This window comes from Accipiter gentilis, chromosome Z (assembly GCF_929443795.1).
Source record: "Accipiter gentilis chromosome Z, bAccGen1.1, whole genome shotgun sequence".
In the NCBI taxonomy this organism is placed as follows: domain Eukaryota; kingdom Metazoa; phylum Chordata; class Aves; order Accipitriformes; family Accipitridae; genus Astur; species Astur gentilis.
Genome location: NC_064919.1, coordinates 34,142,406 through 34,160,343, shown reverse-complemented (window position 1 = coordinate 34,160,343; position 17,938 = coordinate 34,142,406). Strand labels below are relative to the sequence as shown.

The 17,938-nt window shown below is 37.2% G+C and overlaps 1 protein-coding gene across 6 annotated transcripts in view; it reads right to left on the bottom strand.

Annotated features, from left to right (window-relative positions):
• The window catches only part of LOC126035733 (protein Hook homolog 3), a 111,573-nt gene that overhangs the window by 72,516 nt on the left and 21,119 nt on the right, over positions 1-17,938 (bottom strand). For 4 of the 6 annotated variants that reach the window (XM_049794590.1, XM_049794589.1, XM_049794593.1 and 1 more), the window contains exons 3-4: positions 10,054-10,126; positions 1,447-1,497 (exon numbers count right to left, since the gene is read on the bottom strand). In XM_049794590.1, the coding sequence (XP_049650547.1) occupies positions 1,447-1,497; positions 10,054-10,126 (124 nt within the window). Of the gene's footprint in view, positions 1-1,446; positions 1,498-9,149; positions 9,902-10,053; positions 10,127-17,938 lie in introns of those variants that run through there. The other 2 variants (XM_049794594.1, XM_049794595.1) reach the window with 2 other exon arrangements.

The window sequence follows — 17,938 nt, the reverse complement described above, 5'->3', positions numbered from 1 at the left end:
TCTTTACAAAAGAATGCAAGTTTCAATTCCAGAGCAGCAGTGTTCTGCAGCAAGATTACTGGGGGAATAACAAGTATGTAAGCTACAAATGGGTAACTTTGGCTTCTTGTTCTGCCATATTGACAAAGACAGCAATGTAGAATAGCTATTGAAAGACTGTCCTCCTGAATGCAATACAAATTTTTAAATTTTTGAAGATGAAGAAAATTAGCATATACACTTTTCAAAGGCGTTTAGCTACATCAGGTAAAATCCACATACATTCACCATCTGTATTTTTGTAGAAGGTGACTGCTAGGAGAGGAAATCAGGTTGAGGAAAACATAACCAGGATTCGTAGTAGAATCCAGGTCATCTCCCTTATCAGCATGAGCATCGCTTTAGCGGAAAAAAAAACCCCAGAAACCAAACCAAAATCCAGTCAAACTTATAAATGTGCATTACCTTTGCAGAACTTAACCAGCTTGAAACAGCTAAAAACTTGTGTAGTAATAAAGTTTTCACACCAGAAACTTAATCAACATATACGCCAACTAGCCAAAAAGAAGCTGGCATGACTTTGTCATAGTAATATTAAATGTTTATAACAAAACCCTATTTGTTTCTTTCTAGAATTTTAAGTTATGACACTTTATTTAAACATCAATTTTCAAAATTTATTTCAATATGGGTACCTGACCATTTATTGAATATGAGCTTATAAGTCTAATTTTTTCTTTCTGAAAATCTGTTTGTTCTTAAAGACTTAAGTTTATTAACAAGTATCTTCCTCTCCGAAGCATTTATGACAGGCTGATATTTTGAGACAAGCAAAGTCCAGAACATACATATTATGGATTTTGTGCTGCAGCCTGTACAGATCAATTTGCCTCAAAACATCACTGAAACTAAAAGCATATTTCAGCTGAAGATCCACCACAGAAAAAAACACTGTATTGTATCTTCTCTGAAGTGGTTCATTTCTGAGTTTGCTCAATAGTCTGAGAGAATGCCAAAGGCAGACTCCAATATCTCAGGATTTAAAATTTTCAATAAAATTTTTTATGTGGGGAGAGTCTAAAAATGCTCTTTACTCTCTCTCCTCAAGAGAAAAAAAAAAAGGAAAGGGGGAGTCTTCAGCTGGAGCAGAGGAGGGGGGGTGGGGGGTGGGGGGTGAATCAAGCACAGGTCCTGTTAAATTCCATCATCAGAACATAGCCAGCAAAGACATCTACTGTTTGTATGACAGAATTTGCACACCATACTCCTCTGGAAGTTCTGAGTATTCAATAAAGCATGTGAGAAGTTTTAAAGAAGGCTAACACCTGGGAAAAGGCCATGAAACACTCTATGCCAAATACTTTGCAAGAAAAAGTCAGAACTTAATCAGTAGAACATAATTTACATTCAACAGGTTAACTGAAATATGCAACAAAAGGAACGTAGATAACTTAAAACGGTTCCTACCTCATGGTTGTAATCCAATATTCCTTTTAAAATTTTCTTCAGGTTGCTTACCTATTTGACAAGAAGAAGGAAATACAATAAATACAGTGAATAAGTTAGAGAAATGATCATAAAGTAGGCAATCACAGAAGAATCATACAATTATATCTATATGCACAATGAGACTTTCTGTTTGAGCAGTTTAATTTAGAATCATGAAAGTTATGCAATAGTCCCTTATGATCAGACTTCCAGACACCTGATCACAAATCCTTACTAACTGACAGAACCCATTTAAATTTATAAAAACATCACATTGTCTTGGATAGGCTTTAGATCAGACTCTATAGCATGAATCTTTTTTGGGGTACTTGTTTATCTTGGCATTATTGTTGTATCCAGAAGCTGAAACATTCTTTTCCTCCTGCCTTCTCTTGAAGTATCTTAGTGATCTACTTTCTGCAGAGATAAACCTCTTCTTGCAAACCAAAACCAGCTACTGCTCAATATCCTCCTTTATTTCCAACCTATGTAAGCTTAATTTATTAACTTTCTCATGAATTATTCCTCTTAATTCTTTCATTTTTGTTCACATACCCCCTCCCCCAGTTCTTTACAATTGAATGTCTGTCTTACAGTATCAAGCCAAATTTCACATTTCTCAGCGATGCCTTCACTGCCATACTAAGATAGCTTCTGTTCACTTGCATAACCAATGGCATCAGTTAAGTGTCTCCTGCTGTACAGAATCTATGCCACAATTCTCCAGCACTGAGTACTGCTCCTTTTCTGGCAAAAATCCATTTACATCAAGTCTCTAAGATGAAGAGTGCATTTAAAAACTATAAAAATGCCCACTGGATCTCATACGTGATATTTAGAAAAAATCTTTGCTGAAAGTAACTGCTACAGATTTCCACTAATTAATGTCCAAGTATTTAAGCAAGGAATTTAGGTAACAGTAGCAGCACACTGTCTCCTGCGAGAGAGAGGCAGCTGAGGGAACTGGGGTTGTTTAGCCTGGTGAAAAGGATATTTCAGGGGAGACATTATCACTCTCTACAACTACCTGAAAGGAGGTTGTAGCAAGGTGGATGTCAGTCTCTTCTCCCAAGTAACAAGCGACAGGACAAGAGGAAACAGCCTCACGTTGCACCAGGGGAGGGTTAGATTGGGTATTAGGAAAAAATTCTTCACTGAAATGGTTGTCAAGCACTAGAACAGACTGCCCAGGGAAGTGGTTGAGTCACCATCCCTGGAGGTATTTAAAAGGTGTGTAGACTTAGTGTGTGGCACTTGGGGACATGGTTTAGTGGTGGACTTGGCAGTGTTAGGTTTACTGTTGGACTTGATGATCTGAAGTGTCTTTTCCAATCTAAATGATTCTATGAAGTCTATAAACAGGTTCTGCAAGGACTGAACCTGACTAAATTAGGATTCACAAAGTACTGCTGCTGACAACAGTAGCCACAGAGGCAAACTGTGGAACTATAATGAAGGGAGAGTGAAAACTCTCAAATCCCAACTGTCTTTAAAGCCCACAGAAACTTCTATTCATTACATTCCAAAAATACCCAGCTAGGAGATTCTGTCCACTGACAGAAGCCATCTATCTTCCAAAAGATCTGAGGAAACACTAGAGAAAACAGTTAAGAAACATGATCCACCAGGGACAAACTCAACACTTCAACATTCAATAGGCAAAATGAGGTTATGAAAGCAAAATTCAGTCTCTTTTCTAAGACAATCTCAAGAAAGGAACAGGCTCCAGACACACTAAAAGACTTAGCCATGAAATCCAAAGTGATAATGATCTGATTACTTTATTCCAATTAATCCACTCTCTTTTGGAAACAAGCGGCAATAGCTGACCACTTATTATGATATAAGAACATCCTGATTGTCTTCATGATCACTGAATTTTAAGTCATACAAGAAACAAAAATTAACTTGGATTTGAAAAATGACACATCAAATATTCTGACAACCTAGAACGAGAACTGGAGATGCTACATGACAGCAAGTATATAACAACACTTACTGTCCCTCCCATAACAGCATAATACTTGGTTTCCTCTCAGGTTTACACCTGCTACTCCCAAACGCATACTATTCCTGTAATATTACACGTAACATATCACGTTTCTGTAAGAACTACAACTATCTGCTAGCTGTCTGCCCAAGAGCAATCACCACCGCTTCTCAAATGGTATGCACAATCATAACCAAAGTCTCCAACAGATTTAAGAATGTAAAGAAATGTAAATAATTTTATTTTCATGTCAAAACACCAAAAAGAATGCTGCACTGATTAGAATATAATTGCCAAACTTGATTCATTAAAAACTTCCAGTTTATAATTTACCTGAGTCTGCCGCAGAAAGCACCATAGAAAGGCAAAGGTCATGTTGCAGAATTTAACTCCAGTTTACCAATGAGAACATTGTGAGGAACCCTGAACTTGAACATAATTCCAAAAAATGAGAAACAACATGTAAAGTATGCATGTGCAAAATACTTCTTTTCCCCTTCCTTTGCAAATATTGTTTGAATTGAAATCCCTTAAACTGAAAGTCATCTTCCTCCACATAACTTAGAGCTTAGAGTTGAGATGCTTGAACAAAATCTATATTGATCAAAATCTGTCATCAAAACTAACATAGAGGGCAGCATCCTTTGAAAAAGAAAACAGCAAACAAACTGAAAAAAAAAATCTTCTCTTTGATGTCCTATTTTATTCCACTGTTAATCAGCATTACTAGGATAAATTGCTTTCAAGAGTTAACTGTACCATCTTTGTATCTAGCACCCAATCAGACAATTATAAGGCTAAAGCAGCTTCTTTGTAGACTGGCTTAAACTTAACAATGATCTTCAGTATTACTCAGAGGGCTCTCTTTTTTAATTATTTTTTTTTAAACTTGTCTTCAGTGAATACACTTAGATGGTTCTACTGCCACTAGCAGAGAATTATCATGGTGGGGGAAACTACCACAAATGTTTTCTATTTTGAGATGCAACTCAGTAGCTCCAGTAACATTTGTCAGGTCATAGCATAAGTTCTTAAAAGGAAGACTTCAGAGATTAATGAAAATGAACAACAGCACAAGAAAATGTTAAAGACAACCGATTACATCAGAACTCTAAATCACAGCAGGTGATGGTTGTTCAGAATATTTTTTTTCTCTTTTTCTTAAGCACATGGAGAAAACCTAAGTATAACTAGTTAACAGAGACCATTATAAATCATGCAATGATAGAACACACCAGATAGAATTTCCAGTATAAATCATTAACTATGAAGCACTCTATCATCCTTTGGAGACAGCCCATGATCACATGGGATGCTTATTTGTTTGCATCAGCAACCTGACTTCCTCCTTTTCCATACAAAGCATGTACATTACCCTCCCAATGTCTTTCACTTCCATGCCCTGCACCTGTACCTCTGTTGAAAAAGACATGATACATACTCGGGGGCAGGGGGGGAATAGTGACAACTATGTTTTATTCCACTTCAAAAGCTGTTGCAACTCACAATAGATTATTAATTATTTCTAGATTAATCTCTATTAATTTTCAATCTCTTTTCCATCTGTCATTTCCTGTTCTATTTCCCCAGTCTCATATCACCAAGGAGAGGCCATCCACTTTGAACTAATGTATCCACAAAGGCAACTTGCATGTTATCGTTGATTCTTTGAACACCTAAATTTCACTAATATCCATAGCACAGCTGTGTGGATGTTCCTGATGTTAAATGATCATCGCCCTCTCAGTTTACAGCCATCTTGGCTGTAGTATAGTACTACATAATTGGCACACACTGTTCAGCATGAGACTGACCTTTATTACACACCATTAACTTCGTAAACTGACTGGAATGAAAGCAGAGATGATGTGCCCTGGGTACTGAAGGCAACACATGATCTGGCAACACCATATGACTCAATATTTGCAGGTTTTTTCTCCCATTTTCTTCTTCCTCACATGTCATATGAAATCTCTATTTTTATTTAATTACCATTTACTTACTGGTTCAAAACTGAGGGTCCATAAGTGTAGTCTGTCTAGATTTCTCTCTTTATGAATATACTTGAGCAATAAAAGGAAAGCCTGATGAAGTGGACAGTAAAAATGTCCTTAAGCCTGTGATGGCTAACAAGAAGGGAGTATGGGTTATCTAACTTCTTGTTTTCTCTCTAATGTTATGACAGCTAGTCCCCAATTTTCCATTTACACTTATATCACATGGATGACTGAAATGTTGTTTGTGCTGAAGACTCTGTGTAAATTGACTTATCCTTGTACATTTCAAGTCCTGAAGTGTCTTTTCCTTCACACAGGTTATAATTAAGAACCTTATAACCTCTGAAGGTGTTGCTAGGGCACACTTGCAAGTGTTAAGAGAATTCTTAATCGGCTTCAGATATGTAATTAAGGTACATATTCTTCCCTGCTGCACTTAAAAGGGGAAGGAGGGAAGGAAGAGTGAGTGTGCATGCATCATTCCCACTACGTACATCAGGTTTCTGCTCTAAACTGCAATCTGTGGGAGTCTTGTCTCTTCACTGATTATAAACGGAGCCTGGAAAGACACTATACCACTAGTTTTGGGGGTTATCCCCCTCCAACCTGTCTTCTGCAAAAAGAAATCCCCAAAAGAACAAATACAGATATTTCCTTGAGTTAAATGACAAATTAAATATGGCTCGGAACACAGAAGGCATTCCCACATTAAACTTTTATCTGGAGACATGGTTGACTTAGGAGTTAAGGGTATAGTGAAACAGAATCAAATATATCAGTTGCTAATTATGTTTTTGACAGAAATGAATGCTGGCTTACAATACACCTATAATCTCTGGTTTGTGCAAGCAAGAAGCATTCACATGACAGGCTTCCACCCTTACCAGAAAAAAAAACTTCTACAATGCTGCTCATGAATAAGTGCTCCCTTCCCTTGCAAAGGAACAAGAAAGTAGCAGAAAGATGGTACTGTACACTGAAAACTAACTTCCATTACTCCACCAGTCAATCCAGCTTGTACTGTAGAATTCAGAGCAAACATAACTGTACTACTGCAGGGAGTCAAAATCAGTTCTCAAAAATCACGTTTGTTTATATTACAGCACTAAGTAGTCTGTGCTCTAATTTAATTTGTTATTCCATTTTGCAATATTGTATCAAACACAAGGCATTCAAACTGTATGAGCTGCAGAAAGTCTAGTGGCTCCTATTGTTTGAATGTGCTATTCAGTAATGGAACACAGTATTGCTACTATAAACATCAATAAAATTGTACTTTAAACTGATGCTGTAGTCTGAATGCCAAAGTGAAAAGTCCAGCAGAAAAAGTCAGAAATCAAGCTGAACAACGTATCTCCTTCCTTTCCCAAGCTAGGTAGGACCACACTGAACGGAAGGCAGGGGGGGAAAGGGTGTCAGTCTTATCCCATCCCTCAGTCAGACAACTTAGTCTGTAATTGCCAAAACTGATACGTGTGTATCACATCATTAACTGTTTAAACTTCTGTTCTATTACTGGTATTCCTGTACAACTTGACATTGAACTATTCTTATTTCTTGATTAGAGAATTTCATTCCTGCAAAGTTTTGCCGACAGAATTAAATTTCCGTGCTGTTTCCCATTTTCAATAAAGGCTGGTTTATCTTCAAAATGCCTTCTTCAGCACGAAATACTAGTGTGTACACACTTTAAACTCTGACTATATTAAAGTGTTCAGTTGTACATCAGGAAAGAGATATGTCTTTGCCTTTCTGGTTTTGGGGGTTGTTTTAAACTCTGACTATATTAAAGTGTTCAGTTGTATATCAGGAAAGAGATATGTCTTTGCCTTTCTGGTTTGGGGGTTTTTTTAACCACAACATAAAATTGCAGTTAAGGCAGCAGTGAGAAGTACGGGTTTTTGTTGCCCAAGGGAAAATATAAACTGCTATGTACACTAATGTATGCTACGCCCCAGAAATTTTAAACCCAAAGAAGTAACAACATGTTTCTCTACTAAAACATAGTAGACAAAGATCTGGTCAGCTGTAATACACAGAATGCTTGTTCCATGCTTCTTACTTTGCAAGTCCCTGAAATCTAACAGTTCCCTTTTTCTATCCTGTGCATTGCTCATTCTCTCAAATCAAGACAACCTGCCCTGAAACCAAGAATATAACAACATCCCTGTGAATTTACACATTTTTTTAAAAATGGTACAGCAACAGGAAAAGTATTTTTAATGAGATTGCATTCTTCCAGTTATCATAAAAGGGAGGGGGGGGGGGGGGGGGGGTGGAGAAAGCTGAGATATATTCTTGTTTATTCCTCATATAGGACAGTGTCCAATTCAAAGTTAACAATCGCATGATTTTCTGTTTATCTCTTTCAGGAGTAGTTAGGAGGGCTGTATCAGGCCTACACCAATATCTATCAGGGCCTCCTAATCACTGTTCCATAAAGTACAACTAGCTGCATATTACATTTGGTTTGTTGTTTTTTTTAAACTTATTTCCACTACTAGGCTGGCTCCTTTATGTGGTCCACAATACTGAGAGCTTGTACAAGTAGAGACTATTAACACCATATGATATCGGAGGCAAAGAGAGACCATGTTTAGCCACAAGAATATAATTCAGCTCATTATTATGACTTGCGAGGTAGTGAGATAACCCAATTATTTCTCATGGTGTTTCTTAAAATATGAAGGGAAATCTATATCATCCAAGTCATGCAGAAGTATGTTGCCTACATTTTAAATCTAGTGACAAACAAATAGAAGTGCACAGATTGAAAGTGTTCCTACAAGCCAGACTATAAATGATGGATTGACTGACAGATATTTGAACAACTAGATTACTAATAGTGTTTACTGACATATAAAGAAGAACAGTTGGCAAAGTATAGAATTACTTTCCTGGTTACAAAATAAGAGTTAAAATATCACATTTGTGCCTTCTAGTATTCTTCACAAAAAGTGAAGTGGTATATAAAAAATGGATACAAAAAGCTGGAGTATACATCTCACCAACAAAAAAATTCTCAATATTTAGTTCTTATTTACATGGATATATGAAAAACAAGAAGGAATGACATCAGCAAGAAACTGAAATTTGACATGTTTTTCCAACCTCAGTCACGTAAGGAAGTTACTAGATTGCTCAGCTTTTTTTTTTTCTTAACTTCACACCTGCTAAGTCTTAGTATCTGCCAAATTGGTGGGAGACAAAAAAAATTTATTCCTCAAGCTCCATATAAGAGTTACAGAAGCTGCTGCTCTGCTTTCAATCACCTGAAAAGCTATTATAACAAACAGCTCTCAATTTGTTGTTCTCCAAATTTAATATTCAAGTCTTCAATAGTCCTTAGAAAAAAGCCACAGAAGTATTTTAGAGAAAAATGAAACCTTGTATCCAGCTGTTCAGTTGCAATTCCATATGCTGCTTTGAAAAGTTCATTTAAACTAACTGTTCTACAAGCAGCAGAACTAACAAAGCTTTTTTAGGGATCACATCTTTTATTCATCAGCCAGTCAATATATCCTCATCAATGTACCCACATTTTTGCTGGCAGCCCTGGTAGACAAAACATTCGAAAGCAGCCCAGACTTGCACACAGCTGGGCAGAGAGCAGAGACCACACTAACAGGTCTGCTGGCCAAGTCAAAACATATACAGCAGCAGTATGCTCCATCCTTTTTGCAGGTGGTGCTTACCTGTATGTCCCTTCTGTTCAGCCAGTGATGTTGGTAAGCCTGCAAGTAGTAGAGCATTTCACTGGAAATCAAGTTGTAGCCCTTCCCCAGATGCTCAGAAGGGATTTTGATGGCCGGAACAAAATGTTTTTATGGAAAATGAGAACCAACAGACAAACTCACAATTTTGTTTCCCCAAGTAGTCAGGATGGAAATGGCAATTTAGAAAGGTACATATATCATTCTCTGAACAAAACTGTTCAGAAACTACACTAACATCTGCATGTGAAACTATGTTCTTCAGGTTTTATAAACCAAAATGTTCCTCAGCCATAGCACTGTAAATTCTATTGCCTTAAGGTCTGCAGAGAAAGAAAGTACTAGAATACAAAGTGACACAAATGACGAAGCAAATAGACCATGGTTAAAAAACGTGCCGAGTACAAACAACACAGAAAAAATACAACTTCCTGTCCTAAAACTCAGTAGTTGTGCAGAGCTGACAAAGGAAAAGGAAACAACAATTTGCCATTTTTATTTTAATAAACTGCTTATTATTCTGTTCTTTTTATGGAGCTGCTTCTCAGAGGTCTTTTTTTTTTTTTTTAATGCTACTTTCACACTTTGCATTTTAAAAAAATCTTTCATTCAACATTTGAAAAACAGAGGTAATTGATAGAAAAAAATTATTTTAATATTTTCCTTTTAAATTATTGAAACGTAATTACAAAGTCAAAATGTCTTTTCTTCGCTAAACTGTACAGGACTATAACATAAAAAAACAAATAAGTGTAATTAGAAGGGTCCAAAATTCAAAATGCTGTACTATAAAGCAAGATCTTAATCTAGGAATATGCTAATGTTTAGACAAAATATTGTATTAACTGAAATACAGATTTGCAGACAAGCAAAGTAAGTCAAATACCTTTAGCCTCCAATTATCTCCTACTTCTGTTTTGATTCTGTTCAGCCAATTTTCATGAAAGTAAGCTGGATCTCTGAAACACAAAAAACATGGAGTGTTCATTAAAAACAAGTTATAGAAACTGTGAGGATACCTTAGTGATAAAGCCCCTATCTCAGGCTGAGGTTATTTAAATTACTACCTCAGTACCCCACACATGGCCTGTATATAGTAGTTCAGAATCCTGTTACTACTCACTTTTCTAAGGCCTTACACCCTCTTGACAGCACAGCTTCATTTGTGTGCCATGAGTAGCTAATACTTTTGAGGAAGCTGCTGTACTTGGAATGCATTTTGCCAGTTTTTCCCTCTCTAAATTCTTCTTCCTCTAATTAGTCAGCTGGTGCTAGAGCAATATTTGCTTGCATTACTTGAAAGTGTTACAAAAAATATTACTTTTCCACATATTATGTATCCCTACTGCTATACACTGCTTACAGCTGTTCGAATTCTAAATGGGAAGCCTGGGACTGAACAATACATATGTTGTCTTTATACAGTGAGAAGAGTTTAAAAGTATCACTGAAGTTAAGTATTTACTACTGAGAACACACTGTACTGTTATTTCATCTACCGAACACTACCGGTTTTTTGCAAATCTCTTTTCGTGGTAACCCTAGACAAATCTTTTTGTGAATACCTTTCCTTAAAAGTTTTTCTATCTTCTGCACTTTTGACAAGGCAATCAAGTTAAAGAACAGAACACCTACTGCTTGTAGAGTATACTTCTATTTCTACAAATTCCTTCAGTCTCTTTTGTGTTTGTAGTCCAGAAAGTCAGCCATACCCTGGGGCTGCATCAAAAGAAGTGTGACCAGGAGGTCAGGGGAAGTGATTCTGCCCCTCAACTCTGCTCCCATGAGACCCCACCTGGAGTACCACCTCCAGCTGTGGGGCCCCCAACATAAGAAGGACATGGACCTACTGCAGCAGGTCTAGAGGAGGGCCACAAAAATTATTAGAAGGCTGGAGCACCTCTCCTATGAAGACAGGCTGAGAGAGTTGGGGATTTTCAGCCTGGAGAAAAGAAGGCTCCAGGGAGACCTTATAGCAGCCTTCCAGTTCTTAAAGGGGGCCTGCAGAAAAGATGGGGAGGGACTTTTTACAAAGGCATGTAATGATAGGACAAGAAGTAATGGCTTTAAACTGAAAGAGGGTAGATTTAGATTAGATGTACTTGACTATTAGAAGTTCTTGACTATGAAGATGGTGAAACACTGGAACAGTTTGCCCAGAGAGGTGGTAGATGCCCCATCCCTGGAAGTGTTCAAGGCCAGGCTGGATGGGGCTTTGAGTGGAAGGTGTCCCCACCCATGGCAGGGGGTTTGAAACTAGATGATCTTTAAGGTCTCTTCTAACCCAAACCATTCTATGATTCTATGATTGTCTTCCTTCTTCTCACAAGCCCATTCCATAAGTTGCTTCTTCAAGACAACTCCCAAGACTCTCTTGCCCCAAGTTCCAAGATCATCTAAAAGGCTAACATTTTCTACTGTTCACTTAAGTCAAATTTTCCTTATATCATACAGAATTTTGCAAAGGCCATTATCAGAACTAAGGAAAGAGAATGCACTACAAATAACTAGTTTTAAAGAAGTAGGTCAACATAATATAAGGAAAGGCTCATATTTCATCCAACATATAAAGTTAATATAGTCAGGGGAAAAAAAAAACAACAAAACCAAATAACTTTTTTTTTTTTTTTTGTAGGCATAAGGCTCTTAAGAGTTAGTGTGGTAGGCCAGAGTTAGAGTTTCATGTGAAGTATTCCAACTTCTGGACTTACACTGCTGCATTTGCCACCAAGTACTACTAGATTTACTGCTGTATCCTCTGCAGATAGAAGGGTTCTGGACTGAGCTCTTCTTTAAGGGCAAGATGCCATGAAATCTTTTGGCAAAAGCTCAAGGAAACTATGAATGTGCATGGAAATTCCAATGACATCTGTATCATATGTGCTGTAAACCAGCAATTACATCAGTACAGGGCACAGACTGTGTAGCCACGCTTTGTACCTGAGGCACAGTATCTCCTGTACTGTATCTTTCCCACAATGTCTTCACAACACATCAAGGTCCGCAAACAGCCTGTGATACAATACACGGCAATGGAGAGAGAACACAAGCAGCAATGTTTCTCTACTGACACATTCCAATTGCTATTTTTACACATTCTCTAGTGAAGACTATGGCATATTTCCTTTCCTCTGACATGGCATCCGCAAACATATAGCTGGAAGAACAGCTTTAATTACTAGTTAAGTTGATGACTCCAAATTACTCCCATTCAACAACAGTGCAGTTCTAGCACAGATGACAGAATCTTAAATTATGAAACAGAAAAAGCAATGTCTTATCCAGCGTTTCATCTGGTTTTGAAATAGATGTTTTCAAATAGCTTTCAAATGGCCTCTCTGCCCTCAGAAGACAGGTAAACGTAAGAACAAAATTGATGCAAATACATGCAAGATCTACTAGAGACAAAGGCTCACATTCAGTTTTTACATGAAATGAATGGTTCTCCTTGCAGAAAGTCTTAATTTGCACAACTCCCACTCAACCACAACAAAATCATCTGGACAGTACTGAAAAAAAAATGAGAGTTCAAGCCCCATGTAGCCCCACTTGATTCCATTTGAGGTGTGGAGTTCAAAAAAGCACACTAGTATCTTTCACATGGGTCTTCTGGGAATTGCCAAGAGCCAAGTGAGCCTTGCTTACAATAGACTCACAGCTGCGAAGTGTTTACACAGCCGAGTGAGAAAGCAGGTATGCCTAATTACCTGTGCTTCACCAGCAACAAAGACCAATGGGACTTTCTTAAGGACCTTATCTTGCCATTTTAAGGATCACACTTGGTCACTAACATCTTCAGCTGCTTCAAGGCTCCAGTGCCACAAATATACCAATTCCTGACTTAGAATTTTCATTGTAAATAATGACACTAAGAAGCAACATGGGTAAGCATAAACCACTGCCCACAGGCAGAATTATATTTGGACTGACTGGATGGCTAATATTGCATACCTGATTTTCAACAATAAGGGCATCAGCTGAGGAAGAGTAACAAGATTTCAGGGTCAGCTCCAACTCATTCCACTCTGGAAGCCTGTACTTCAATAACAACTAGGTGGCTTTTCTCAGCTACTACTGCAATAAAAGTAACACATGCATCTGGCCTTCAGTGTCTTGATGGAAGTCTTGGGCTACCTACTCCTTTATATATGTCGTCAGACATACATAAGGAAGGCCCCTGAGAATTAAATCTAAACTCAGTGTGGTAGTCCTCTCCCACAGATCCCATTTGTTTTTTTCTTTTTAAGTATACAAACCTCATGGAAGTACCAAAGGGTCCAGCAGATGATAAACAATCCACTCTAAACCATCAACACATAACAGTGGTCAGAACAGTACCAACAATTCTCTTTACAGCACCTTCATGCAGACTTTGCAATAATTAGTAGCATATTGCAGAAACACTCTGCCAGGAATACAACAAGCAGAAAAGCAACAGGTTGAGTATCAACACCAAGAAAATCTAGAACGACTATCCTTTCCTCATCTGTAAATCACCTCAGAATCATTCTTGGTGTGCCGTTATAATTTCATTTCTGCCCTCGAAAGTCCAATTAAAGTTCAGAATGAATACTAACAGCAATGCTTTCTCTATCAAACTAACAGAAATCAAATCTGAAGTAAAAAATTTCCATCAGAATTTCTACAAATACTTTTTAAAAGGTCCTTCCGGGCATTAGATCATTCACAGTCCTTGTTGCAAACAAGTCCACCTCTGCTGAATCTTTGGGAATCAGGACTCAATCACGTTCAGAGTTCTTTAACTTCCTTAGTCCATGTCATTAAGATGGTGTCATTTCTTACAGTGTTTGAAAAAGCATCACCTAAGCAAATACGAAAACATGCGGTCAAGAACTGAGCAGCTGCGATTACAAAGCCTACCAGCTCATTTTGAAAAAGTACTGCACTAAACAAGGGCTGCAGAAAACTGACTGGCGCATCATCATTGCCATGAGATGACTTGTTTGAACCAAGCATTTTGAGTTCACTAAGTTCCTGAGCCTAGATCCAAACTTGGACAAACTCTTGCACTAGATAAATTTCCAGGTTTGTAGAAGTATTTGTGTATCAGTTGACTGCTGCCTAGTATCTGAATAATACTGCAGATAACCGGGACTTTTCTTCAGAGCACAAAATACTTATGCTGTTGTTAATGCTGTATCACTTCATGTGATGTTGTTTTCAGCAATGCTCATTTATACCTTCTCCATCTTATTTTGTATGCAAATTTTCCTTTATTTAAGCGATCATCTCGCCACATCATCGATGCCAAGAGACAGAAATATTCTTCTGAAGAAAACCAGCCCACAGAGCATGTAGTATAACTCATGATTATTACTCATTTTAACAGCGGTACAATAAGCTGCTTTAAGAAATGACTGTTTACAAAAGTTTCTCTCCCACAGCGATATACAAAAGCATGGCTTTTGTGTTCTGCATATGTCAAAACATACACAGCATGCTGCAATGTATAATATAACAAATGAATAATTCATTAAGTGGGGCACATTGCACAGATGACAAATGAAAATGTATACAATCTCTTACATTTACCAAGGCCAGTATGATGGACAAAGAAAAGAATTAAAACAAGAAGGACACTGAGTACTAAACAGTCTCCAGAGCAGGATAAAAAGAAAATTTAAAACTGCACTATAAAACAGGGAATTATGCTGTTCTAGGGATACCAATGGACAGTGAACATAGGTAACACCAGTAAAGCCTAGAAAAAAAGCCAAGAAGAAAAAGAGGATGCAATTCAGAAGCAAGCTATGGTACTTCTATCTGCTCTAAACAGCGTAAGCTACATGATTTTAGGTAGACAGTCTACTCACAGACAGTTCAAACATTTTATTTTGCTTCCATTCTTTACTCCTGGAGTATAGCACTCTGTCAAATAATCGTCAACACTGATTGTGTGCTGGCATCTTATCTTACTGTATTTCATACCAATTCTAGTCAGAAGGACCAGTAATCTTCACATCTGAACACAAATAAACAGTGAATCTTACAGAATAATACAAAAAAGGTAAGCTAAAGCATAGGCTGAATTTCTTCCTCTGAGATAATACAGTTAGCATGGGAGAATTCCATTCAATGGTACTTCAACCTGAAATTCGAAGATAAAGGTTTCATGATAAAAAGAAAGGAAGTGTTGTTCAGGGATTTACCGACATGTTTATTTAACAACTGAATCTGTAAGCAAAATGCTTATGCTTGGTTACATAGCACACATTTGTGCCATTTTATATCACACTACATCAGTGAAAAGCTTTTGAAGGTGTCAGTAATTCCCTCTGTACCCTTTTCTTCTCACAGCCTCTTCCAGCAAGTTCATTACAGAAAATTCTGCTACATGAGTTGTAACTTCTGATGAATGGCCCTTACTTACAAATGGGCTGCTACCTTGAGTGCAAAAAATATTGAGAACAATGTACAAAAAATTGAGAACAATGGAAGGAGCTGCTGGCCCCTTCTGAACACCTGACACAAAGCACAGCTGGTTTTTGTCAGCTGATGAGTAAGGATTATTCTTCCTTTTTTTTCTTTTACTAACAACAATCCTACTGTTCTGGTGTGCAAACTTTCTGTATATCTAAACTAATTCCCTGAACTAGGGATCTCTTTGAAAGTGTTCTTCTTCATAAACTACTGTCTTAATTTCATCTTGTTTCCATTACCTCCTTCCCTCATAAGTACAAATGGACTCCCTCTATGAAAGTGGAGGGTAAAAAAATAGAAAGAATAGAGAGTTCAGACTTTAAACTTTAACGTTTTCAAGAAGAAATGCTATCCTTACTCTTCTATGGAAATACATCCAGATCACTGGATCACCCCAACATCTTTCATTTTTCATCAATGCTCTACCCCACTTAAGAGTTCTTCACTGACTGCATTTTCTTCATTCACAGAAAACTTTTTTCTTTTTTCTTTTTTTTTAAATCTCACTGGATATATGAATCTGCTCTTTCAGCTATTTCTTTAAACATTAATTAACTGTAGTAAAAGTCCTCATCCACCCAAAAGTCATCAGAATTCTCCCCTCCCACCTTTATGTAATTAGCCTATTAGTACTACACTGACAAGGAATCCTAAGCAGCAGGCAGCTTTAGTGAAAAACGCCCAAATTTAAAGGCACATGCATTAAAGAAAAAGTAGTTTACCCTTCTCAATGGAATAAGAGTAAGAGCATTTAAGCTTTATGTCTCCAGTCAAGACAATAAATTTGTCCTTTGAAGATTAACTTTTTGAGAGGTTTTCATGCCAAAGCAACAACTGTTCAAGTTTTCATTGCAAACAACATCTGTTTGCAGTGACCTGGTGCTTTCAGGTTGTGCTTGCTCTCTGCTATTTAATGTGACTGCATGACTTTTCAGAATAACCTTAAGCACCCAGCTGTCTTGCTCTTACACATTTCTATACCTGCAAAAATTTTCTTCTTCATGGTATCTTTCTTGGCACAGAGAGGGAGCCGGTGCTGCTAATACAAAAAGAAGGGTACACTGGAAAAGCATGCTCGAGACTTGCTTCATATTGTTAAACATTCCCCGATTCCTGACTAAGTATTCTTCCTGTGCTATCTGTTTGAAGGAACAAAAGGAGCATTTCACTAAAAGTGTCAAATTTGGTTTTGTTTTCAAGAAAGAATACTCAAAATGGCTTTGTCAACATGCTCCTGATCAGTTTTCTAGTCAGCTATACAAATGCTGATCCCTGTATTTGGCCTATGTTCCCATCTCTAGTATCCAGGGAAACAGACAGTGTTTGGCTATTCTGCAACCCTTGGTATCCACTTCAAAAATCAATTGGAGCCATCTTCTGTTACTACAAAAAAAAAAAAAAAGATCAATAATATTTTCCCTCAAAAATTGTTCATATGTTACCATTCCTGTTTTACAATCCAAGATCAGCTTGCTGCTGCACTTCAAAGTTTATCTCAACAGGAATGCAGTCAAGATTTAGTAATACTATTGCTAAATCTCTGCATGTGAATCAATGTATTCATTGCATAAGTATGCAAAATGGTAAATCTGAAGCACAGCTATAAGAAAGACATCCAAATACTAATCTTGTCAGGTTCAAATTATTACCTAGTGCATAGAGAAAGAACTTTAAATTGCTTAGCTGATCTTTACATGTAACTCGGTAAACTAAAGAATTCCCACATTCAGTATCAGCATGGCAATTGTTACAGGAAATATTTTAAAATCATGCTACAGAAATGTAGTACTTGTGTTGTTCATCTCTTTTCAAAACATCAGTTCATCAGCTGGAAACAGTATTTCAGAACAGTTTTCCTTTCTTAATACCGAGGCAGGGAGAAAGACAGTATTTCAAGTGATGGTAGTACCAGGCTAAAATAGTCATTAAGGTTATTGAGGGGCCTTTGATACTGAAGTTTCATTTTGGTTTGTATTAAGGTATATTATGTCTTAGATCCAAATTCTGATTAGTCTTTGAACTACTCAAGAATATATACAGTTATCAACTGCTGGCCCATCATTAAGTCAAGTGGAACCTGTAGACTACAGAAGAACTACAGAAGTTCAAGACATAAATAGCCATATTAAATATGTCACTATTACATTTTTTCTAAATGCTCTGAAAACAGATTAACAGATGATTACGCTGAAATCCTGACTTACTATAAAGTTTACTGAACACGCCATTTATATGGTCACCACCTTCTTATACTCCAGGGGGTAAAAAAGGACAGTATCTTTCCAATCCTAAAAAAATAGGAACAGTATCCAATTTATATTGTATTTACC